This window comes from Thermobia domestica, chromosome 2, assembly GCF_964235325.1.
Source record: "Thermobia domestica chromosome 2, izTheDome1.hap1.1, whole genome shotgun sequence".
NCBI classification, from domain to species: Eukaryota; Metazoa; Arthropoda; class Insecta; order Zygentoma; family Lepismatidae; genus Thermobia; species Thermobia domestica.
In genome coordinates, this window is record NC_137455.1 from 12523364 (window position 1) to 12549684 (window position 26321).

Consider the following 26321-nt stretch of genomic DNA (forward strand, 5'->3'; position numbering starts at 1 on the left):
GAGCTTAACATGAGTTTCGTCACTACTGCTAACTTCACTATGTTCAGTATAAGCTGAATCACTGTTAGGTTGGTATCCAGTTCTAACATGGATGTCGCTATCGATATTAGGTTCCGATTCCCGTGATTTGTTTTCGATTCTTTCTACTTTTTGGTATACTAACGCCAAATCGTGCCTAATTTCTCCTATTTCACGCTGTGCTGTTTTAATTTCAGCGTTGTTCTCGAAAGTCTGTTCATTTTTAACTTTGACGTGATAATCTAACTGTCTAATCTCTTGGTAACACATCTGAAGTGACCCTTCGTTCTTTCGAACCTGTTCTTTTAAATCTACGACTTCGTCGTGTATTTCGTCTAAGTGACTTTCAGTTTCTCTGTGCGCTACGAGACAACGTTCTTTATTAGCGTTACAAATGGTGTGATTAGCCTCTATCTGTCCTTGTGTCAATTCTAACCTTTCGGATATACCCCTTAAATGATTTGTGTTTTTGGTTACTTTCATTTCCATTGAATGTACATCGCGGACTATAAGTTCTATTGTATCTCTATTCTGTTGAATAGCTATTGTATTATGTTCGATTCCCCTCTGAACTCTTTCAATATTTTGATCTACTTTGTTCTCTAATGCTTGTATTCTATCAGCTATTTTTGTAGTTCCTTCATCGCATTTGATTTCAACTGCTTCTATTTGTGCCCGTAATTTGGCAAGATTCTCTTCTTGACTATCTAATTTTTCTTCCTGCCTATCTAATTTTTCTTCGGTTTTCTGAAAATGTTCTCTATTTTCTGCTTGCATTTGTTGCAGTATCTTAAGTAAATCAACTTGTTGGTGAGCCATAATGAAAATACAATTACTAGTCGCAAATAATAAATGTAAATGAAATTCAAATAAAATACATACGCTACGGAACACAATATGAGTACGAAAATACTAAATTTTACTATTATTATTTGTATTGGGACAACCTGTAAAAAGAAAATATGATTAGTAAAATTTCCTGTTTCAATATTATTAATACTTATTCATATGTAACTACTGTCTCCATGCACAAATCACTGACGGTCTTGGCTCGTGTCGCTAGTTCGGGCGTCATTAAAATTGCTACCTACCGTTTCCCTTGGGTGCTGGCTCACGAAGAACTCCCTAAGAAAACAGCTGATAACAATCCTGGTCCAGGCTCATACTCTGTTGGGCGCAGATTGATAATGTTGAAATGTGAACAGTGATTTGACATGAGCCACGTTGATGCTTTTGAGACTCAGGTTGTGTTATACTTACTTTTGCGTATGCACACGCATACATACACGTAACTGGCAAGCCGTCTGCTCGCAGGAATTCACACACACACATGACGGTGATATTTACTTAGGTAAATTCCTATTTATTGAATATAGATATATGTGGGTACGGAACAAAAAATGTATATATTATATATATATTAACAACACACAAAATTCTCACTTGGCAGAGCTAAATGCTCAAACAGAAGAAATTGCTCTACGGCAATCAAATAAGCAAAATGAAGAATAAACTTTTAACACTGCATGGTAAATGTAAATATGCACACACTCTATATGAACACTAGAAACATAGCCCTTGTTTGAATATCACTAGCACTATATATTCGCTCTTCGTATTATGCTAAGATTTTCACTATGTGATAATGACGAGGGGAAAAGGGGGGAATACTGCTGATTGAGGTATCTTGATTCCTAAAAGACGTTACATCTCCAGAAGGTATTTGTTATCTTGTTTCACATCCTATATATATTAATGCAGCACTAAAAAAATTCTTCATACTATCCTTCTATACGATGTCTTGCACTGCCTTTTTCTCCAGCAAACTTTTTCACACTCTTGCTACAACGGATTCTCCTTGCTAACTCCTCGCTTCTGCTCACACTTGGGAATAACCCGTTTCGATACTTAGGGTTGACAATGCACCATGTAAAATAATAAAGAAAATGTTAATGTTTTCCGCATTCATAGACAATGCCAATGGATCGATTTTATAATAAAGAATGCTGGCAACATTTGATTTGATCCCGTGGGAAAGAAGCTTGGAAATAATAGTTGAAAAAGTGTAGCAGTCTTAACTAATAAATTCTTCCCATGGTTATAGATTTTTATGCACTGCTGTTATAGGTTATTCAGTGTTAGAAATTGTTCAGTGGAAAGAAGGGAACGATGGTAATTGTGTGTATGAGTCATCCCACCTACGACTCCTGCAGGATAGGAACGTTTGTTCTCACGGCAGGACGGATGACGTAATACGAAAGCATGAGAACACGATAAATACAATATCATTCATACACAATATCAACTTCGTATCCAAAAATATTCCCAATGTTAATAAATGTAATTAAGAAAAACGTATATGCAAAACAGTCATGGTGACGAAGACTATAAGTTGGAAACTATTTTACAGAAAGAAAAAATAAGTTTCCTACGACGGAATACTCTGTTGAGACGATGAGCGTTGCATTGAAAAACAACAACTTCTTTGTTCTATCGTGAGAAGCGATAAGAACGACTGAAGAACACCTGCATACACAGAACGAGTTGAAATTCTCACCAAAAGAGAAATAGCTTTTAGTTGAGTAAAATAATAATTTCGTTGCATGAATAAAAGTTAAAAAGAAATACACTGGTCGTCCAAAAACATAGTTTTGTGGCCGGGCAGACGGTCACAGATGCAATATTGTTTCACATCCAAGGCGTAGAATGGTGTCCCGGGTTATCTTAGTCACGTGGGGCTTAGCGTTGTCCTGTAAAAGGAGGATCCCTTTGCGATTCAGAAGTCCTGGCTCCAGAGTTTTGAGCTGTTCTTGTCCGGCTAGCAATGCACTTATCCCAACGTTGAATCCATGACTGGAAGCAATCCTGGAAGGCTACTTTTAGAACGACATTCAGCTGCTCTGTCGTGACCCTTTCAATGTGAGATCGGCGGCAGCTCATGTGGTTCGGATTCCACGTTAATCAGTAGATCCACGTTTCATATAGCCTCGCTGCTGAACGGGATGTTAAACTCAAAATCACCTCAACCTTTCAATGTGCTATATCTGGAGTCGCATGGTGCTATATCTGGAGAACACAGCGAATATGGATAGACAGGAATTTTTTTCAAAAAAATCCGCGGATCAAAAGCGAAGTGTGGCACGGCGCGTTTTCGTGGTGAAGAAGAAAGACATTTGTCCATTTAATCGGCGGTTAAAATGATTTTCAGACCCATACGAGATGTTTAGTTCTTTGGAAAACTCTGGAATAGTCATTCGTCTGTTTGAACAAATCATTTGTCCCTTTTTTTGCACGTTTTCATCTGTTTCTGAGACCGAAGGATGTCTCGATCGTTGCTCGTTTTCAACCGAATCCTTGCCGCTTTAGAATCGCTCCTAGCATTAGTAAACAGTCTTCATCGCCAAACACTGATTTTGACATTTCGTGAGCTTCTTCGGCACTTTTTTGCAGCTTATTAAAAAACTTACTGTTGGCGCGTGCAGACACTCTTAACACGTCCTTACTCTTCTGCCTCTGGAAGCAAACTAACATGTCACAACTCGTTCAAACTCGACGCTTACTGTACCAAAGGCTTAGGCTACCGGGTTTACTAGTTGAAATGGATATAACATCGATAGATGGCACTGTGTAACTACACTCATCGTACTTTTTGATCACACCTTGTATAATCCTACATAACCTTTTTCTAGAGAGTGAAAATATGAAGCTGGTTTGAGGATCGAAGGCGGGTTTTCGACTTATACTGTCGGTATATTAATTACTACGCCACGCGCTCCCCCAGATCAGCAATACATTTGAATCCTGACGCAGTGCTCTACGCCTTACAAACAAGGCTAGACATAAGTTGTGCTTTGACGTTATATATATATATATATATATATAAAAGAAAGAAAGAAAAAGAAAGAAAGAAAAAAGAAAAGAAAAATAAGTTTAAAAATTGTCACTGGGTTTATGCAAGCACACCAGATGTTTTGTGGTACAATTTACACGATCTAAGACGTATACTACTCCCCTAACGAGAGAAAATGTGAAACTGGTCTAAGGGAGGACTTAGAAGTGTAATGGTTAACGCACTGGACAAAGACCAGGGTTCAATATCCGTCCAGTCACTCTCTTTCAATCTTGAAAATCAAATGTGTGAACTTCATGACACCACAATCTCTAAGGACTTTGGCTTGCCAGACATTTCGTTAGTTGGATGGTCACCAACTGCCGTTAATAATGGCTTTCAACATCGGATTCCGATGTACACCTTGTCTCAAAAAGGTTGAGCGCATTCTTTATTGGTGTTTTGAGGCAATAATTTTCTAAGTCCAGCTTCGGGTATCTTCGGGAAAAAGTAAGCCAGGTTCGAACCTCCAAGCCAGCCTTTGCAATCGGGAAAAAGTTTGCAGATGTGTTTTTCTTCTTTTAAATATAATAAGACTTGTTACCAAGTGTTTAAAAAAGCAACATTGATTGAAATACTTAATGATACAATATTTCGAAACCTTTTTTTTTTTAATGTTAGCACATGCTTGTTTGTCATTTAGCTCTCCATACGTAATGGAACATTTAAATACGTTAAGGAATCTTTCCATATGTAAAAGAATGCTCAAAGTTAAGAAATAGAACATAATTATCGCCTGAGTACTAAAATAAAAGTCAAAGTAGAACAGAAACAGCGTTTGTAATGGATATGAATGTCATAATTATCTTGAGATCCGTTATACATCGCTAGAAGGTTGTGTTAGATCATTGGTAAGCTGTCGGATTTCAAATCATAAGGTTGAGGGTTCGAATCCCGTCTAGGCTAATCCTTTTTTTAAAATTATATTTTCCGCAATGCATGAAAAATTGTATAAAATAATTACATTAGAATACATAAGTTGTGTATATATAACATAATCATTGCAGAACATAGTAATTATTATGTTTAAAATATAACATCTGGGATAATTTTCACAGTAGGTCGGTATTATATATGAGGATGTAAATACAAGTTAAGAAACTCGTTCAATAGCAATAAATAAGTTATGTAGTGTATTTATTTGCATCTATTTGTCATACAGATGTAACTTCTCAATATTCTCATTACAGCATGTCATTTACATTCGTGAAATACAATATATTCCTACGGATATAGAAAGTATATAAACAGAGTATCCAAAGTCGTATCCTGCTTCAAGACACATAACTTTTCCCGATCCCCTTAACGTCACGGGAAGAAACACAAATTCTCTTTAGAACGGAATGTCGTTACTGAGAGTCTCATTCGAATACGTTGAATATGCTTTTGTATATTCATCTCTCTCTCTCTTTCGCTTTGTTTATGTGTGTGTGTGTGTGTGTGTGTGTGTGTGTTGCGGAATATCCCAAGTTGAATACAACATTTGCCAAGTATATGAGCATCATCGTCATCGAATACCAGAAATTGAAAGTCGTGTTTCTTCAGATTGGGTTTGTGTGTTCATGTTAGCTCACTGGTAGAGTACGGACTTGCCAATAAAGAGGTCTTGAGTTCAAAACCTACAGCTAATTATCATTCTTTTGTTGGTAGGATTGCACAGAAATCGGATACAAGGAGTGGTTTACTTCTAGAAATATTTTCAGAAGCGTTTAGGTAGCCCTGAAAAGGGCTGTTTTCGGGAGTTAAGGCGGGGACATTAATATTGTGTCCAAGACCCTTCTGAATTTATTACACGCTCCATTCTTCTGGGCATGGAATCTATTACATGGGTGACAAATCTATCTCCTTCCCCTACCTCCAGCCATGCTTCGGAAACAAGATGCCACAGGTCATCCTGAGTTCTTGGTGGATCTGCCTCAGGCCAACTTTCCCTTAGAGTACGCTTCACTTCTGCCCACATATTTTCCATGAGATTGAGGTCTGCTCCACGAGCGGCCAGTCGATTAAATCAATCTCAGGGTGCCCTGCGAACCATTCCTGAATCACACGGGAAGTATGTATTGGCGACTGGTATAGCTGGAACTGAATTACACCATCAGGATGAAATACTCGTACAGATAGCACTATGATATTACTGATAATGTCTAAGTACTGAGCATTGTCCAGATGTCCTTCAATTCTATGAAGCTGTCCTGCTCCGCGACTGGAAATCCAACCCCAACATAAAATAGATACATGGCCACTGCGATTGCAAGCAGCCACATATCCATGGTCATATCGGGTGCCTCTCGGACGATACACAAAACGGCGTCCCTCCTTTGATGTTGTGAATATGGATTCATCTGAGAAAACTACGTTTTCCCAATTGCGACCCACATTCGCCTGTGCAAACGCGAGACGGTAAATTTTGTGTCGCCTGAGAGTTTTTCCTTCACGGCAGCAACACGGCCACGTAACCCAGCATGACGAAGCCTTCGCAGAGCTGTATGCTTACTACCAGGAAAGAGAGAAACTTCCCTTAGCTGTCTAGACGTCCTTAGTGGGTCTAACCGGGCTTCGTTTACTAATCTCGCATCTTGGGCTTCGGTTGACACATGCGGACGACCAGGAGATCGTAAATTATCAGTCTGACCTGTAGCACCATATTTCCGAATCCATCGCCTTCCTGTAGAGGCCGGGACACCTACTCGCCTGCTAGCTGCAGTTGCAGAATAACCTTCCAACTCCCATAAAGTAATTACTGCTGTACGTCTATCCATAGTTACCAATGTTCTGAGCTGTGAGAAGGAACCAATAGGTAAAAGCTAGTACCTGACGTGTGATTGGTTACTTGCACGACACGCCTATTGTGGGGAACAGCGTTGCCAGATCTAGCATAATGATGCTAGATCTAGCATAATTTGCATGTCTCTAGCATCTAGCATCTTGCTTTTAGCATACTGCCCAAATCTAGCACAATTTCAGCAAGTTTATCAAAAAGCCGTAAAACCTGGAGATGAGAAAGAAGTTGGTCGTGGGAAGAAAAAGAACGGCAGAAATGTATCCTCTTCCATTGATTCATACAGTCGGTAAACCATACAGGCAGTCTTATTTTTCGAAGTAAGTTCGAAACGTCTTTGGGCTTTTTTGTGGCTCCACCCAGGGTTTTCTAATCCTTTAACTCCGACGCATGGGCGGAGCTATGGGGGCCATTCTCCCCCCAACTTTTTGACAACTTCACCATCTTTATTTCTGACTTCATGATCATATTTATTCCTGAAATGACAGCTCCGAGACCGACCAAAAATCTGCCCCCCCCCCCCCCAGCAGACGATTCCCAACTCCGCTTATGCTGCGAAGTAATTTTCTTTCAAAATATGTAAACAAAAACTTTGCATTCATTTATACGACATATACGCCATTGAATCTGGCAACGACTGCATTAATTTAGTTGAGTTAAAATTTTGGTGCGTGAAGTATTGAGTTCTATCCATGCATTCTTGCTCTCTGTGTATTTTAAGTTACGTTATCGTATCTCAACTTCGTTTTTTTAAACTCCTGAATTAGTAATTATGAGGATCTAGCATAATTTGACCGAATCTGGCATAAGTGCGATCAGGTTTTGGAATAAATCCGAGCTGTGAGTCTGGCAACGCTGGTGGGGAACGACTTGGTCAACGACTCGCGAAAGAAATCTGAAAATGGTGCGCCGTAATAATAATATTAAAAACAGTTTTTATAAAGGAATATTAATACATACGAAAAGCTGTTTAAAGAATGAATTGTTATACTGACTTTACACGTATAAAAACATATACCATATACCAAACAGATTGAGCGATATGATGATAGCTGTTTTGAGACAAACACTTTCGAAGTCCAACTTCGGGTATCTTCGGAAAACAGTAAACTAAAGCTGCTGGTTCGAACCTCCAAAGCCAACCTTAGTAATCGGGAAACGATGTACAGATATGTTTTTCCTTCTGTTAAATATAATAAGACATGTTGAAATGGTATTAAGTGTAGAAAAAAGTAACATTGAAATACTTAATGATACAATATTTCGAGACTATGTATTCACACTCTCGTTTCGTCATTGTGATTTCCATACGGAAAAGAGCATTTACGTATGAGCTCAGTTATATTTCAGAAGCAGCTTCCGAAAAGCGGTCATATTAGCTCAGTGGTACACCACCGAGCGCTTAAATCGTGAGTTCGATACTCGTTCAGGTGAAATTCTTTTATGATATTCTACTTTCCTCAATGTATGAAAATTATGTAAAATAGTTACATTACAATTCATCAGTTGTATATATCAGTTGAATATATATATTCATATCATCAGTTGTATATATCAGTTGAATATATATATATTCATATCATTTCACGACATAAGTAATTCTTATCTTTAAAATATAACATCTGAGGTATTGACAGAACGTCGGTGTGTTATGTGTGAATATTGAATACAAATTTAAAAAATCGTGTAATAGCAATAAATAAGTTATGTAATGTATTTATTTGCAGCTACTTTCATCGCAGATAACTTCTCAATATTCGCATTACAGCATTTAGGTAGAGCATATCGAAAATCGGATCGTGGTCCAAGGCAAAAAACTAGCTAGCCCCAAACTGTCACGCAAGAAATTCGCGAATCGCAAAAGTAAAGTGAAGAGATTGAGAGCGGCAATTCCTTAATCGCTCTCTCTCAACTCTCTCTTATCTGCATTTATACACATAAAAGTGTATGTATGTATGTTTCAACATAACTCATGTATGCCTAGAGCAGGGTTTTTCAACCTGGGAGTCGCGGCCCCTAGGGGATCGCGAAGATAGGCGGAAGAGATAAATATAGTTAGAATCTAATACCAGAAATTATTTTTAAATATTATTTTTAATTTTGTTCTGATAAGCATACTTTTATTTTTTATACACACTGTAAAGAACAATAAAAAATAAGTCTACTGAACATTTTCAAAGGGTGTAGAATTCGTGTTACTATTCGGTTCAAAGTCTCTTGTCGTCGCGAATTCTGTCGAGAAATTTGAAGCTTAAAATATACAAAACGATAATCATGCCTGTTGTTCTGTATGGTTGCGAAACATGGTCGCTTACTTTGAGGGAAGAACATAGACTGAAAGTATTTGAGAACAAGATCCTTAGACGAATATTCGGACCCAAGAGGAACGGGAATGGGGAATGGCGGAAACTTCATAACGAGGAACTACATAATTTATACGGTTTACCCAACATTGTTAGGGTCGTCAAGTCTAGAAGGCTTAGGTGGGCAGGTCATGTAGCTAGAATGGAAGAAAGTAGAAACGCTTTCAAAATCTTGACTGGAAGACCAATCGGAAAACGACCATTAGGAAGACCTAGGTGCAGATGGGAGGACAATATTAAGATGGATCTCGCTGAGATAAGAATACAAAGTAAAAACTGGATCCAATTGGCTAAGGATAGAAGTCAGTGTAGAGCTTTTGTGAACGCGGCATTGAACCTCCGGGTTCCATAGGCCATAGAGTTAGTTAGTTAGTAGAGTTGTTTAAAAGTGAATTTAAATCAAAGAGGTATGATATAAAACTAATGAGAACTGTATATAGAAATACTAGAAAAATACACATGCAACAAAACCTGCACATTGAAATACAATTAAAATTAAAACCTAATGAGATACCTAAGCATGGTGTAATTTCACTAGTGCAGCAATGTCTGGTTCAATCTTCATGACGAACATTATCAAACCATTTTCAACTGATAAGCGATTTCTTATCTTTGTTTTAATGTTTACCATAAAAAAACACACTTTCGCACAAGTACGATATAGCAAATGGAATTATTACTTTTAAAGCAGCAATCCCCAGACCAGGATATTCTTCTCTCCTCATCAGGCAGAACTTGTCCAAGTCTTCGTTACAAAAAAAAAACAGTTGCAAAGACTTGTCGCATGATCATTCTATTATTTGGTCAAGAAGTTGTGGGCTTAGATCGAATACGTTAATGGCCTCTTCAATGAAGGAGTTTAACATCCATCTTGAACCAGCACCTTCGTCATTGGGAATATAGATATTACAGTTACTGTATCCACTGTCAGTGCCGGGCGCCGAGAAAAGGGGCCACACATTTCGGAGGAAGTGTGTTACTCATGTTAGGAAAGTACATGTGCACATGTGTAAAATAGAAGGAAAAACGTAATAAAATGTGCTCAAAATTAAGGAAAGGTAGGGTTTATTTTGAAAATGTTATTGAGCTTCGTGCCAACCATGGTGGCGCTTCGTAGCTAGTCTGTCGACGTCACTCATATATACGGTGACATCGTACTATACTCTCGCTCCGGGCACTGATTTTCCATGGCACTGTTCACTATAAACAAAAAAATGGATTCTACTATTATAGAAATAGGTATGTTAAAAATCCCACACAAGCTTATTATAAAACAAATTATAAAACGGTCGCTGGCAAGAGCGTGTGATAAAAGGGGATCGTGACAGAATTAGATTGAGAACCACTGGTCTAGAGTAATTTTAACCACATTTCTTATAGTTTCAAAAAGATTGCTGTCGGGTTACCTATGGTGAATGGGAGGGGGATACATATAAAAGATTGCTAGAAAATGATCGATATTAGATTCATAGTTTTCGGGGTCGCTTAGATAAATAGTGAGACTTTCAATTTCGCTTAACTCCGATTAAGCTCTCATTAGTAGGGATGGGCACGAACGACTTTTCTTTGAAACTCGACTCGACTCGAAACAGACATCTTTGAGGTCTACTCTTGGACTCGGCGCGAAAAATATCTTCCAACTCGACTCAGATTAGAGTCAAGTCGAACCAAAACGAGCCAAATCCTGTGTGTAGTCCTACCTAGACAATACATAGACAATAATTATTCTATCATCAATTATACTACTATTACTACAAATAATAATAATAATAATAATAATAATAATAATAATAATAATAATTATTATTATTATTATTATTATTATTATTATTATTATTATTATTATTATTATTATTATGACAACACCGTGTACAAACATGAACAATAGATGGTTAGTAAAGGAATACTAAAAGCTAGTTGACTGCCGACGTCGGTAGTCATGAACTCTACAAGGCAAAGACATCGTTCATTACTCTAAGCTGTAAGTGTCGGTGGACTACAGATGGTCAACTATTGACCTCTCGCCAAAAATTGGTGGCCCCCCAGCGACGATCCGTGGTGGCCCAAGTTCCATTTTGAAAACTTTACCACCAGCAGCAGAGACGCGATGAAACGCCAACGAACCACAAAATTACTTTCCCAAAATATGTTAAAATGCCTATATGTGTGATTTGTTTATATTTAGGTGAATCAAAAAAACACAAAACAAATACCCGGGGTGGACGCAAACTATCAATATTACGATTACTAGGCACGTGTTCTCCTGACTTCCCCACGGAAACGATCATAAAAAGCTTGGTTGTTGAAGGATAAATCATTGACGTCTTAATTTAGCCAACCAGACAAACCCCTACATCTCGAGTTCTAGAAGGTGATACCGTAAACCGTTTCAGATTTATTGCTTCCTGGTGGAGTACTATCCATGAGCAAAATTTGAGCATAATAGCCGACATGCATCTTCGGTGCCTCTTATCTTTAGTACAATTTTAACCAGAGATGGTGTGGGTCAATGAAAATTTGATCCACGACCCACCATGACCCACTATCACCCACCACCCAAATGCCCCATTGGCCCACTCTGACCCATCAACCATCGTGATCCACTCTGACCCACCACCAACTATGAACCACTCTGAACCATTGCGACCAACTCCGACCCACCAAAACCCATCGACATCAACTCTGACCGATGGCCCACGTCCTCCCCTCCATTGACTAAAGAGGTTACACTTGTAATAAAACAAGACTGTGAAATTATCACTTATTGGAGTTTGAATTTCTACCGTCAATGGCTCAAGCACCTCTCTGTTACAATACTGGTGGGTCTGACCTTTACGATATATAATGGCAAAGTGTTTCTCATCTTCCAAATTAAAATGAATTTAAATTTATCATATATAATTATTTCTTTGTTGCCTTACAGACACATTTCAGTAGAAAATAGGGTGAAATTTGAAAGTTTCAAATCAAGGAAAAGTAGACCAACGTAAAAAAAAAAAAAAAAGAGAGAGAGAGAGAAACTAATTTTCTATATAATTAAGCATGCCGTACTAATTGAAAATGCCCATGTAATTAAGTTTAGAATACACATTTTATGGCCATTTTTCTCTAACTTTATGGCTTGGTTGCCTTATGCTCGGAACGCTCCATACATTAAACACCAGCTTCAGCAATTATAAATAGAAAGCAGTGGGTATAAAATTAAAAAAGAACTTTAGTTTGCATTACTCAATTTTTTTTCTCAACTAATATCAATCGTTTTCGATTATTTTTACAAATCAACCCACTACCAATTTCCAATATATAGAAAATGCACCCCGTCCCCCCGCTCATAAAAGATAATTTTAAAAAATGCCAGGACATATTTTCTTTATTTTTAATAAAGAGTTATATGTTGAATTTCAGCTCTCAGTTGAACGGCTTGTAAGATACTAAATTTTTCGCAAAAATTCAGACTTCTACTCCCCCTAAGGATATGTATTATAATGAAAGTGACACGCGTATGGTAACTTCCCAGTTGGGAATGGAGCCTGATTATATACCAAACGTCAATTCATTTGACTTTGCAATTTGACCGTGATGATTACGCAGACATAGTTACTTTCAATTTTTTATGATACATATCCTTATTTCATATGTTACAGATGATTCAAAAATATTTTTTCAAGCAGTTAGCTCCTCTAGAATCTCACAGGCTGCATCCCAAAATCCAACTCCTACTATCCTATGACAATCCAAAAGTGACTGAACTTTTTTTATTAGGAACAAATGACAAAAGAAAAATGGAGATCTTCAAAGTAAAATGTAGAAAAGCTCGGTGCCCCCAATAACTACATATTTCTCCACCCCTTCATCCCGAACTTAAAAATAAAACTTAATTCGAATATGGTTAATTAGTGAATTTATTACAGTTAAATTCCACTCACTACATGCTACAGCTACAACTATGTAACAAAAAATAACAACTGTGAAACATGTTCTGAATTACTATTAGATTTCTTACGCTATTATTAAACATATTAGAATAGTAAAAGAGGATTGTTCGTGAAATAGTATATTTGCTCTTGATTTATAACTTTTTCATACGGAAAAAATTAAAATATTATTCAAGTTTTAAACTTTGCACTCTGCAAATATGTTGCCCTCTAGGTAATGGGACTAATGTGAAATGTGGACTAATGTGGACTAATGGGAAATGCTGCACTGTTAGCGGCGCTGAAAACTTATGATTCGATTCTAATATCGAATGATTTCGATATCTTTATGTCGCTACGTAACCACCCTGGGTGCTAATGGAAGCTTAATTGGACTTGAATTGAAAGTAGAACTATTCACCTAAGCGACCACGAAACTATAGATTCGATACTAATATCGACCCGTTTCTAGCATTTTTGATATGTATCCCGACAGTACTCTTTTTCCAGACTATAAGAAATATAGTTAAAATTGCTCTAGATATATCAGAATTATGTTGAAATACACACATAAATCCACTTTTATATTCTGTATAAATAGAGAGTGAGCGAGCGAGAGAGGGCGACTCAAGGCATCACCACCTCCACATTGCAAAAGCATATATCAGGAATTGAATTGAAAATCTATGTAAAGACTTTCTGCTGTGGCATGCTTCATAAGGACAATTCCAGTCTGCTCACGAGACCTTTGGGGTTCATGAATTTTTTTTGCGAGCGTTCCGACTTTGGATTCTCTGTTTATACCTTCTGTTTATGCATCGCACTGGCGGATCCACGGGGAGGGCGGTGGGGGCGACCGCCCCCTCCAAAGGGTTTTTTGAACTTTCAGCATTTATCATTGGGAAATACTAATATGGTCTTTTTCCCGACCGATACAATCTGTGTGACAAGCATAGCAGAATCTAATCAAAATGTGCGGTACTTAATAGTTCTAATACAGACATATTTGAATTGCGAATACTTCTCTCGGTAGTTCCTTGGGGCGGTCACCATAAGCCCCAAAGTAGCGAGAATATGATTCATTCGTCGGACGAACAGCTGTAGAAAGGAGGGTAAGACGGCTTACTCTGTACTAAAAATGAGTTATTGTGTCCTAGAAAAAGGATATGAAATGGATTTCGGAAATCCGGATTATAACCTCAATTATCTTTACCTTTAATAAAGAGAAATATAGAAAAGGTCTCTGAATCTAAGAGGAGACTTTTCGGTTGGTTGATAGATTAATATGTATTTAAGTCGTTTGTCAAAAGCGATGCTAAACAGAACGAGAACTAGAGTTTAAAGTTGGATCTGAGCCACTGTAGTGCGTTCAATGCTCACTCACCGGGAATTAAACCACAGAACCTCATGCATCAAAGATCATAGGTACGTTCGCTAGCTACTAGATCAACAAAGAGAGCCGTGGCTTTTGGGATTCAACACGAAAACATTAGGAAGGGACCAGGGATTTATTGTGACTCCAAATGGCATCTCATCTTTCTTGAGAAATAAGAAAAGCTACAAGCTGTTATTGTAATTCATACATAAAATACGATATCCTGAGTGAGTAACTTCGCACAGGCCAAACCACTTAAGTCAGAAACTTGAAATTAGGACAGTAGATAAGATTTGTTACGCAGAGTATCACTAAGGAAGGATTTTTTTTGGAGGGGAGAATTCGAAGAAAGGAAGGGAGAATGGGGTGGAAATTATTTTAATAAGATGGTCATCTCTTCAAATCCGTTAAGACTAGAGACTTGAAATTTGGCATTTGGATTCCTCATTTAAAATAATTTGACACGCGTTTCAACGTTTTTTTAATATTATAGTAAAACGGAGAAAAATGAGATGGAAAGAAAAAGTGGCGGCGATTGCAAATATTATAATAAGATATCAATATCTAAGAATCTTTGAAGGTTAGAAAAATGAAATTTCGTATATGGACTTTCGACTTAAAATAATTCAATACGTATCCCAGCGTTTTTGATATTTTACCTAGAAGGGAAGAAAAGGCGTGGTATTATTATTATTATTATTATTATTATTATTATTATTATTATTATTATTATTATTATTATTATTATTATTATTATTATTATTATTATAAGATGCCCATATCTCGGGATCTCTTGCGGTTAGAAACATGAAAGTTGGTAGTTTGATTTTTTATTTAAAATAATTCAACATGTATTTGAACGGTTTTTTTTTCACTTAACGTAGAAGAAAAGGAAAAAAGGTTCATTAAAATGCCTTACGAGGTGTTTGAATTTCGTGACAGTTTTAGCTCAATCCAATTCTATATGAAAGACAGAAGGAAGAACGCGAAATATTGTGCCACAGTAACACGTAGGATTATTTGCTATATTGTGCAAGGCCGTATGCCGAGCAGATTGGGGATCTGGGGGCGAAGCCCCACCTAGACGAAGGCTAATATAATATACCTAGGTAATTTTATTGTTGTTGTTAGCATAACTATAATTATACTATGTTTCGTAAACCCCACACAAATTTAGAGATAGATTAATTTTGTATTAATTTTTCTAAAGAAATAATAAACACTTCTGACCAGAGTATATACACTTGCTTATTAAAAACTAAATTCCAGTGTAAAAGTTTCAACAACGTAACGTTGTCTTCATCAGACACTAACTGAAAGAGATATCTTAGAGCGCAGTTATTTATACTAAAAGTGAAAGTCCTTGTGTGCATGGGAAGCCACCTGGGTCGGACTTCCCCGGGCGTCATCTTTCGGCCACCTGCCCTGACTTAATTACCCTCCCACCTGTGTTTATCTTTTCCAGACACACCTGTTGTTTATACTTGACCAATTGCCTTAAAACATTTTCTCTTAATCTACCTCTGATGCCTATTACATATAAATATGTTCAATATTGTTTTTTCACTTCAATTTGTTCTAATCATTTATCCCATAGATCATGTATTAACAGTCCACTTGTCCAGTTCATTAATTTGTCACTTTTCTCTTTCTTTATCCTTCGTGCTTCCTTCCATTTCCTTATCATTGGTCTATTCTCCCTTTCTAGCCCCTTTACACCTTCCCAATCTATATCATGCCCCGTTTCTTTAACATGTTTATATATGGCATAATTTTTCTAACTGCTGTCTCGCAATTGTTACTCAAAATATAAATGATTAGATCAAATTGTACACTCTATCGTTAAAATTAATGTTATCGTCAATACAGTATTTTCTTTTGTGGAAGTACTGTGCCAGACAGTGCATCGCATATGTTGCGGTGACTGTGTGTAAAGTGAATCATGACACCACCCACCACGCCTCCGAAACGAAAGTATGTATTTAATTAAAATCTACAGAAAAAAATACTTCCATTACAAAAAAAAAGTTCGGCTCCCAAAGTGGAATCTGGGATCTTTTTTACACCCCCCCTCCAGCCCCGGATTCATATGAGTCCCATTCTTGCAAATTAAAATTCTGGTCACCTTGAAGCTACGCTCATCTTCGAGAAAGCGAACCGCCCCTCCCAAACGATCTTTCTGGATCCGCTAGTGATGCATCGAATAACTTTTCAAGAACATAAATGACATTCTGTATTATGAATGTTGAGAATTACCCTCTATATGACAAATAGCTGCAAATAAATACACTACATAACTTATTTATTGCTATTGAACGAGTTTCTTAACTTGTATTTACATCCTCATATATAATACCGACCTACTGTGAAAATTATTTCAGATGTTATATTTTAAACATAATAATTACTATGTTCTGCAATGATTATGTTATATATACACAACTTATGTATTCTAATGTAATTATTTTATATAATTTTTCATGCATTGCGGAAAATATAATTTTAAAAAAAGGATTGGCCTAGACGGGATTCGAACCCTCAACCTTATGATTTGAAATCCGACAGCTTACCAATGATCTAACACAACCTTCTAGCGATGTATAACGGATCTCAAGATAATTATGACATTCATATCCATTACAAACGCTGTTTCTGTTCTACTTTGACTTTTATTTTAGTACTCAGGCGATAATTATGTTCTATTTCTTAACTTTGAGCATTCTTTTACATATGGGAAGATTCTTTAACGTATTTAAATGTTCCATTACGTATGGAGAGCTAAATGACAAAGAAGCATGTGCTGACATTGAAAAAAAAAAAAGTTTCGAAATATTGTATCATTAAGTATTTCAATCAATGTTGCTTTTTTAAACACTTGGTAACAAGTCTTATTATATTTAAAAGAAGAAAAACACATCTGCAAACTTTTTCCCGATTGCAAAGGCTGGCTTGGAGGTTCGAACCTGGCTTACCTTTTCCCGAAGATACCCGAAGCTGGACTTAGAAAATTATTGCCTCAAAACACCAGTAAAGAATGCGCTCAACCTTTTTGAGACAAGGTGTACCTTAAGGAACTACCCAAATACCTGATGCTGGTGTGTTAACCTGAAAATCGAAGCCGGAATTACACACGCTGACCATTTTCTACGGAGAAGCACTAGCCTATTCCAGGATTACCAATTACAAAATTGAACCTACTTGATAACTGAGACCATCCCATGAACTTCTTAGCGAACTTCTGTAGCAATTCTTTACAGTCCTTGGGAATGTTTTTTGACGTTTGTCGCTGCACTGGAGCTGTTAAGTTTTCTTTTAAGGTCTTGAAGTCCTTTGTCACTGCATCCAACGACTCACCAACCAAACACACTAACACTGTCCGAAGAATGTGAGTTGCATGAGTATCCCACATAAATTCTTCCAGATTATTCAATGCAAACTTCCCAACAACCAGTAACCATTCTTTGTACTTTTCTTGCTGATTTTCTGGACAACCTTCTGAAATCTGAGAAAAATAAATAATAATAAAAACCTCTTAAGTAAACTTTTTTATTATACGAGTACATGATAGTACGCTACCAAGCATTCACTTACCAATACCTGCATCCAGCAGCGTTCCCGAAAATTTATCAACAAGGAGGGGAGGAGGGGATTAAACGGACAAACTGATATAGTTTCAGCACACGTCCCATTTTTGAGTACATATTTTTATATACGGTAGACCTTTATTTTTAAGTCTGTATTCACTATATATAATAATAAGTATATATATAGTGAATACAGTTATTATATAATAACTATATTCACTCTCAGTTTTCTTCGACCAGGATCATAACGCGCGCTCTCGTGTTGCATACGATATCCTGTCCTACACTTCCTGGCTGAACACAGTGTTCTTATGCTTCCTTCCTTCCGTGTTCCCCCAATCTGTCGCCCATAGAACACATCTGATCGATGGTTGTATAACGCCACTCACACCTGTGAACTCAGCTAGCTAAAGGCGATTAGTTGTGGAATCGTGTCAAAGAAGCATGACTTGCCATATCCCAGGAGGTCATCCTCTCGCATGATTTGCCATATCCCAGGAGGTCATCCTCTCGATACCTCGCTGTGTTGCAGCTGTTCTGATCACCCATGGTGGGGCCACAGGCTAATGACATTCGCCAGTCCTGCTCTGTTGTTGCTGTTATCACGCGTCGACCAGAGCGGCAAGCTTAATCATTTGCTATTTGTACCATTAGGTCTCGGCCTGCCAACTATGCCGCTGATATCTTGTCTCCTTTCTGGTGCTGCATTTTTAACGGCGAGCAGTGTAACTAGTAAAACTGGGATTTCGTTAAGAACAAAGTTGGTAAAAAATAACACTGTATTAAAATGGTTTATAGTAGTCTTGTTGGAAATAAATATAAATTATGAGAATTCAGTGTTGCTCCTGAAATCTCAGGAATCAGAGAAATACTACTAAGCTGAACATAGGGGAGGGAAGCGTGAAGTATAGAGGGTTTACAAAGAAGTGGGGGCTTCAGGTAAACAATGCATTTTTAATATCAACATTTTCACTTTACGGAGTGATTCCTTCTATAGATACACGCACGGTTACATCAGATTATTAAAGCTACAAGTGACACATTAACTCCCCGAAAAATGGTAATAGGAACACAGATCACACGTAGAATTTTACGCAAGCATTAACAAAAATATGATAAAAATATTACAGATCATCAAACTAGTGTATGAGGAAAATAGCTGCAAATCTCAAGCACTTTTGAATGAAATAATTACTGTTTCAATGAAAGAGTCGTTAGAAAATAGTTAACATCCGGACAGTGCAGGAGCTTGTAGATAACACATATGACTAAAGGATGGATACCACCATGGTTGACCGAAATGTAACCCATCGTACATTTCGGACCATTTACAAATGAAAAAAAATACCGTTGAAAAAAATTAATTAATTGGTTAACTGAAATAAAATAATAAAGAGTAACTCAATGTTTACGAAAGAAAATTAGGTGCTAAAGATTTCTCTCACACATTTTAACTTTCCAGAAGAACAACTAGAACTAGATTTGATTTTAACGTCTCTTTCAGCAGCAAGGCTATATGAGACGTGGATATACAGTTTAACGTGGAATTCGAACCAGATGAGCTACCTTCGGGAAATCTTAACTTTCAACCACAAGTGGATGAGAGTACATTGCAGAAACATTAGTAGCAAAAACGTGCTTTCTATACACATGGTTTTGAATTCGATACTAGATAGGAGTATTTCCTTCCCTCGGATACAAACCCAAGTAATGGTTCAGATTCCGCTTTTAACATTACCTCCAGTCTCACCTTGCTTTGTTGTTATACCTTCAATGAATAGCAAACTATAATTAATACATATTCTCACCTTTGCTCTTGTCGATGCTACTTCAAGAAGCTTCTGTAAAACATGGCTTGCATATTTATCGCACGCCAACGTTCGGATGTCCTGCCGACATTCCTCCATAAAATGGCTCAGGTCTTCGTCTGATGCTTCGACAACCAGTTTTTCCAGAACTTTTGATGCAATTTCATTGCAAGAGTAATTCCTTTCGTTTCCTCTAATCTCTTCAAATATATTATGGATAAAAATATCTGGAACAATAATAAACAATATAGTCTTAAAAGATGTCCAACACTCTATTAAGTCTTCAGGTAGAGTGTAATCAGAATAAAAATAAATACTAAGGGACTTGGAGAACCAAGTGCACTAGCCTCAACATTGGAACATCAGAGTTTGATGGCAGTCATTTCGTGTCATAATATTTTCCCCCATGGCAGAACATGCCGCGATCTGCGATGTAATTGAAGAAAATTTACCATGCCTATGCAGAAAAAAAAAAGATGTCTTAAATGCACGGATGACTCGCATAAATATAGTTTGAACTGTTTTTCACATGGCGTAAAGCGTATTTTTTAACAATCATAAGTGTTTCTCGTGCAGAATTTTTTTTTTTTTTTTTCAGAATTCCTGCAGAAAATTCTTGACTTACAAAAGCTCATCGCAGAAAGACCGAGAAAGTTCTGCCATCGGGATATTTTCTTAACTTTATAAATTCATTCTGCAACAATAGTAGAGAAATTGAAGCGATAGAAATTGTGAAAATGCTATCAAATATGTTAGTAAAATCACACTCAAACTAAAAATGTAGATCTTCGTAAGTTGAATTTCTCGTGTCGCGTCATAGAACCAGGCGCCCTACAGATGATTGATATGAAATCAAATGAAATCTTTCGGTATTATGTTCCAGTGTTACACCCTGCACACTAAAGGAGACGGTTGATCAGAATGGATCGATTAAATCAGTCTGATTTAAATCACTTGATTTTTAAAATAAAAATCACTGATTTAAGTCTCTTTCCGAAATAAATTAATTTAAAGTGAAAATATGTAAAATTCCGTTTCTGTTATGTTATATCGATTATTGAAGATTATGAGACTCAAATGTTTGTACAGCACAGTATGAAAACGAGTATCATGCAGAGGATGATTAGGGAAAATCCCGTTTTGAACAGGGAACGGGGTAATCCTGCTTTCTTCTCTTCGTGACATTTGATTTTTAAATCATTAACTATTCCACCGGGTAAATCACTATCGACATTTAAGATGAAAATTCTCTTGTGTGCGCGTCTGTTTGTTTGTTCCCAGATAATAGGGGTGTATTTAGAGGAGTCCGATACCCTGTCCGAAACTTTTTCTTTTTTCTTTTATATATATTTTATAACTTTAGACGAAATTTATGTATGTTATATGTATTTCGTGCCACATGCCAGTTCCGACTTTTTAAAAATATTAAAATATGTCCTTACCAAATATCAGTAACTTTTATGAAAAAACTGTCATGTTGATAAACATTGCTGTACTTTTTCTTTAATTCTTAAGAAACATTGTTTGGGATTGAAATAGGTTAACGATTGGGGATTGGTTCACAATTAAACCCCAATACTTTCACTTAAATGGCATAATTAACATTTAATTCTAATTTCTAATATGTTTACTTCAGTTTGCGACTTGTATTATACGAGGAGAAAGATTTGATTTACATTTTAAAAAATCGATATAAATAAAAAAATTTAAAAAAATATTTTTTTTAAAAAATTCATGATTTTCTCCACCCTGCGGATGATTAATGTAAATGAATGAATATGGAAGAATAGGTAGAATGAAAAATGTTTTTGCTTTTATGTTGGTTCGTGTTTTATGCACTGTAGTTTTTATGTCAAGTTATATCCCCTTTAACAGTAATAAGGTAAGAAAATAAGTTTATAATTCCATTGAGACATTGTTTTCGTTATTTCTGAATATCACAGTGTGGAACACTGAGCAGTTTAAGGTACTAATTTTGCAGAGTAATACAATATGAATTCATACGTAGTTACGAAAAAATAAAGAATGCAGGGAATTAACAAATATCTGCAAAATACAACTGAAATAGGGAAATAAAACCGGAAAAACTGTAATATACATTAACAATTATAGTTAATTAGGAAGGCGAACTTCCGCAGATGGCTGTTTCGGATTAGACCACAGGAACCTGTTTTTAACGTTGTATTACTATTTATTTTTTTTTGTTATTTTAATATACGGTACATTTTCTACAACTACTCCTATTTCATTTCCATCGTTCACTTTTAATCACAAATACCTCTTATTCTTATTCTTTCTTTGCTCTCCACAAGATACATATTCATCTGTCTTATATCACTGCGCAAAATTAGTACCTTCCAACTTTTAAGTGTTGCACACTACGTACTATTCGAAAAAATAACGAAAACAATGCCCCCGTCATCTTTTCCTGTTCATAACAAGCAACAGAACCATGTCATGCCGTGGAAAATCAGTGCCTGGGGCGTGAGTATACGACGGCGGCCCCGTACATATGAGTGAGGTCGACAGACCAGCCGCGAAACGCCACCATGGTTGGCGCGAAGCGTAAGAAAATTTTCAAAAACAAATCTTGCTTTTCCTTGATTTTGAGCACTTTTTATTACTTTTTCCCTTCCATTTTATATATGAGCAAATGCATCTTCCTAACATAAGTAACATTATCTGCCGTTGATCTAAAATATTCCAAGCAATTGTCCCTCTTCCTCTTTTCTTTCCTTTTTCCTTCCGAATTTTGTGCCCCTTACTTCCGCGACCGGGGCCGTCGCCTTGCTTACCCCCCCCCCCCCAAGGCACGGCACTGAAGAAAAGAAAACTCTACTAGCGTCATTTAAATAAATTTTTAGAGAGGGGATTGGGGGCGGATACCCCTTCAAATACATGTCCCTGGAACACCAAACATTGAAAAACGCATACGAAAATCCTTTTTTCCTGAACAAGATTGCCACAGAAGGAGATACATATATTCATGAAATATGAACTTCATTTGGCAGGCAATGCACTCTTACTGTCTTAGATTTTTTTTTTTCTTTCTTTCAGGAAGAGTTACATTAATATATGCAGATTGACTTTAAGCACAGCATGTGCACAAATAGAGTAAAAACACTAGTGTACAAACATGAATTAACTTAAAAACATAAATCAACTTAAAAAGAACGAATGTTATCTAACCGTGTCAGTACAGAAGCGTAGCAGCAGGGCCTGAGTGGTAGCGAGGGCTGCATCCGTAGGAAGCAGGCGCGGCAGCGATAGTGGGTATATAGGAATAAACTAAAATTTATGGGAAAACATCTTATTTGGCACAAAAGCACGTGCCTCGCGTGTGACACAGCTTTCCAACACTTTTATGATTACTTTGTACACTACAGTTCATGTCTTCCTTATGGAGTATTACGTGTTAAAAAACAAACTTTCCATTTCGTATTTCCACCTTCTTATATATGTAAGAGGTAAAATCACGATATACTTTCATTACTTGTGCAATCTTACTGTAAAATCAAATAAGATACTTCTTCCGTAGATTTTACAAATTTATGCCCACATAAAATGGAAGAGCACCCAAAATTTTGCCCAGTTTCACCATGTTTGGTTTAGATACTACTCCCCTTTCAACAGTTTCACCTCTACATTTCTGTTTTCCCTCTATTACAGCAGCATACACATATTAGATTAGTTTATAAAACTGCCATATTACATTAATATTGCGTATTTACCCAATATCGCGTCAATACTCGAACTTGTATAGTCCAGAATTTAACTTCGTTTTCCTCCCTAATAAATCACCACACACTGATGACCTTTATTACCTTTCTTGTTATTCTAATGCTGATATTTCCTCTGATTCTGTTCACTTCTCCGTTAATTCTGTATTACGGGGCCGTCATATACGGCAGTTAAACCATCAGAAAAATAATGTGTGCAGGTTTACTTTTGGTACACTACTCAAAATAACTGTTGAGAAACTATAATTCTTTCACTCATTTCTGACTTATTGTCTCCGAAATGATTTGCGCTGGGGTCATGAAAATATCTCACCTGCCATAGAAAAAATTCAAGGTGACGAATAGAAGTAATCGTTGAAAAATCGTAATTCTTTTACGATTAGCGTATAAAAATAAGGCGTCCGGACGCATGGCATAAACATTACAGTGTAAAAAACAAACCAATCTGTGCTAGGTGGCTACTAAAAAGCACAATGCCATCTAAACGAGTCAGGGAAGGTGGCTCGACCGCTGGCGAGGGGGGTGCCCGTATGGCACAGGCGCATCAACGATGGTGTGTATACGCGTAAGCGAGTGTAGTGAAAACAAACAGGTTTTGGCAATGATACAAGTTTTGGGTTAACTGCTGTATCACCGAACCAATTTTGGAAAATTTACCAGATGAAATGGAGAATTTATTTTGATTTGTGAGAAAGAGTGAAAATAAGGTGAGGGGAAAAGTTGAAGTTAAGAAAATATTTGTTGTCGTTAGTTGTTTTCGATATTGTAAGCGGCCTTATATGTGCAGACGGAAGAGACTTTCGTACACTTAATATGGTTTATTCGAAAGGCAGTGTGGAAATGGTGAGTAAATGAAAAGTTTGTCACATATCCTGTTTGAGTTTTATCATGTTATACAAAAATAAGAAGTGTCAATTGTTGAAATTGTGTGAAAGGTATGGTCTACTAAACAGACGAAGAGTTTGTCGTTAGTGTAGAAATGAAATGAAACTACAAAAAAGAAGACGAAAATCCAACCAAAGTTAGTACATTTTGGTACTTTCTTGGATGGCATATACGTTTTCCCCTCAAAGCCATGCATTTTATGACACATAGTGTTTTTCCACTATCCACGTTTATGCGTATACTCACTGTTGCTGACGGGCCTGCTCCCTACGGGCGAACCTCTTGCGTCCGCTCCGGCTCCCCTGTTGCGCTCCTGCAGTGACTCAGTTAGATAGCATTTGTGCTTTGTTGTAGCCATCTAGCGCAAGATGGTTCGTGTTTTACGCACTAGTTTTTATGCCGTACGTCCACACTGTACGTCGAACAATAATCACTACCAAGTGAGCCAGGGTATCAACCTAGTATTTTGGAGGATAAACTAAATAATATTCCTTTTTTTTTTTTTTTTTTTTTTTCGATTTTCGTGTGGTCCGGTGACACACTAGTAATACCCGAGTTTTAGGTGCACTTGTCATGCTCTCCTACTAATAGCGCTTCACTTGTAAACATAAAATACAGCATCTGTACACTGTGCAGAAATAAACCAAACATGCGGTGGAAAATTGTATCTACTACAGTCATCCTTCAAATGCATTCACCTATTTTATCTGTTCGATAGCACTAGTAAGGATTTTACATTAGTAACCCTACACTTGTAAATCTAAAATAAATGTGTATTACTTTGAATTTAATTCTATCGTTTGCAGAAACTTGTTCTTTATAAATATGTCCCTTCCTGGAGAGTATACAATTTTACCTGTAAACCTTCCAAAATGTGGGTGCCAAATGTAAACCAGCACCAAATAAAGTTTAAAGCATATTTATTTTCCTCCGATCATGGGTTGGTGGGACATATCACTGTGCAAGGTTTAGCAGAAGGGGTCTAGAAGCATGTAAAACAACATAAAATTTACATGGATGATGCGAGTACTTAGTTATAGCATAACGTAACCAAATCTAACCTAACCTAAACCAACCTAAAGTAACCTTAACTAACCTAATATTAGTTAAAATACCGAAATTCTATCACTTTTTTGAAAATTATTCTGGACTCCTACACTAACATAATGTAACATAAACTAATATAACCTATATCTAACCTATACTCACCTAAACTTACCTAATGTGAACAGAAATTACCGAAATTGTAACATTTTTTAGCAACAACTGCTGGACCCCTTCTGCTAAACATTAGTCCAGCTTTAGTGCAAGAGTAAATCATATGGCACAGTATTATTTTATGGCAACATGGTATTTTCCAAATATATAACCACTCTAAAAATATATAATTATAAAATTATCTTTTATGTTATACATACCCTTGTCTTCAGACGTTTCAAAGTCATTTTGACCAAGGAGTTCCAGAACTCGTACTAAATATTGGTATGTGCTTTCACCTATATCATATCCCCTACCAAAATTTCGTCGTCTTTCGAATTTCTTCAACCTCTTCAGCAATGACTTCCTCTTACGTTTTTTCTTACACTTTGCCATGTTAGACATCGTGCTTTCCATGACTACTGCGCTTTTGTTTACAATTTACTGTTACTAAGAAAAACACATGGAGCACTTACAGAGAATACAGCCGTGCACTAACGAAATGCGCAGTACGACATTTCTTTGTTTCAGGGCAGTTTAAGTGCTGCCAGGTAAATTTTAGAGTAAATAAAATGGTACTTATTTTTTCCCATTAATACTCTTGATAATTCCCTCCAAAGAAGTTGTATATTTCCTTTAGGCTCTTTAGCTTTAGATTCCATTTAACATGTACAATGCTAAGTTCTGAACAATTTTCAGGTTGTAACATATCATTTTTCCAAATATTTTGTATTATTTAGAGGCTTTTCGTACATAGTATATAATTAAC

General features: G+C 36.7%; 1 protein-coding gene across 2 annotated transcripts in view; it reads right to left on the minus strand.

Annotated features, from left to right (window-relative positions):
* Positions 1-26080, minus strand: part of LOC145670166 (nucleolar protein 9) — a 77724-nt gene extending 51644 nt beyond the window's left edge. The window contains exons 1-3 of one of the 2 annotated variants that reach the window (XM_081738539.1): positions 25774-26080; positions 19731-19957; positions 17537-17840 (exon numbers count right to left, since the gene is read on the minus strand). In XM_081738539.1, the coding sequence (XP_081594665.1) occupies positions 17537-17840; positions 19731-19957; positions 25774-25969 (727 nt within the window). In that variant the 5' untranslated portion in view covers positions 25970-26080. The remainder of the gene's footprint in view (positions 1-17536; positions 17841-19730; positions 19958-25773) is intronic. The other variant, XM_081738538.1, reaches the window with a different exon arrangement.
* Between the last annotated feature and the right edge of the window lie 241 nt (positions 26081-26321).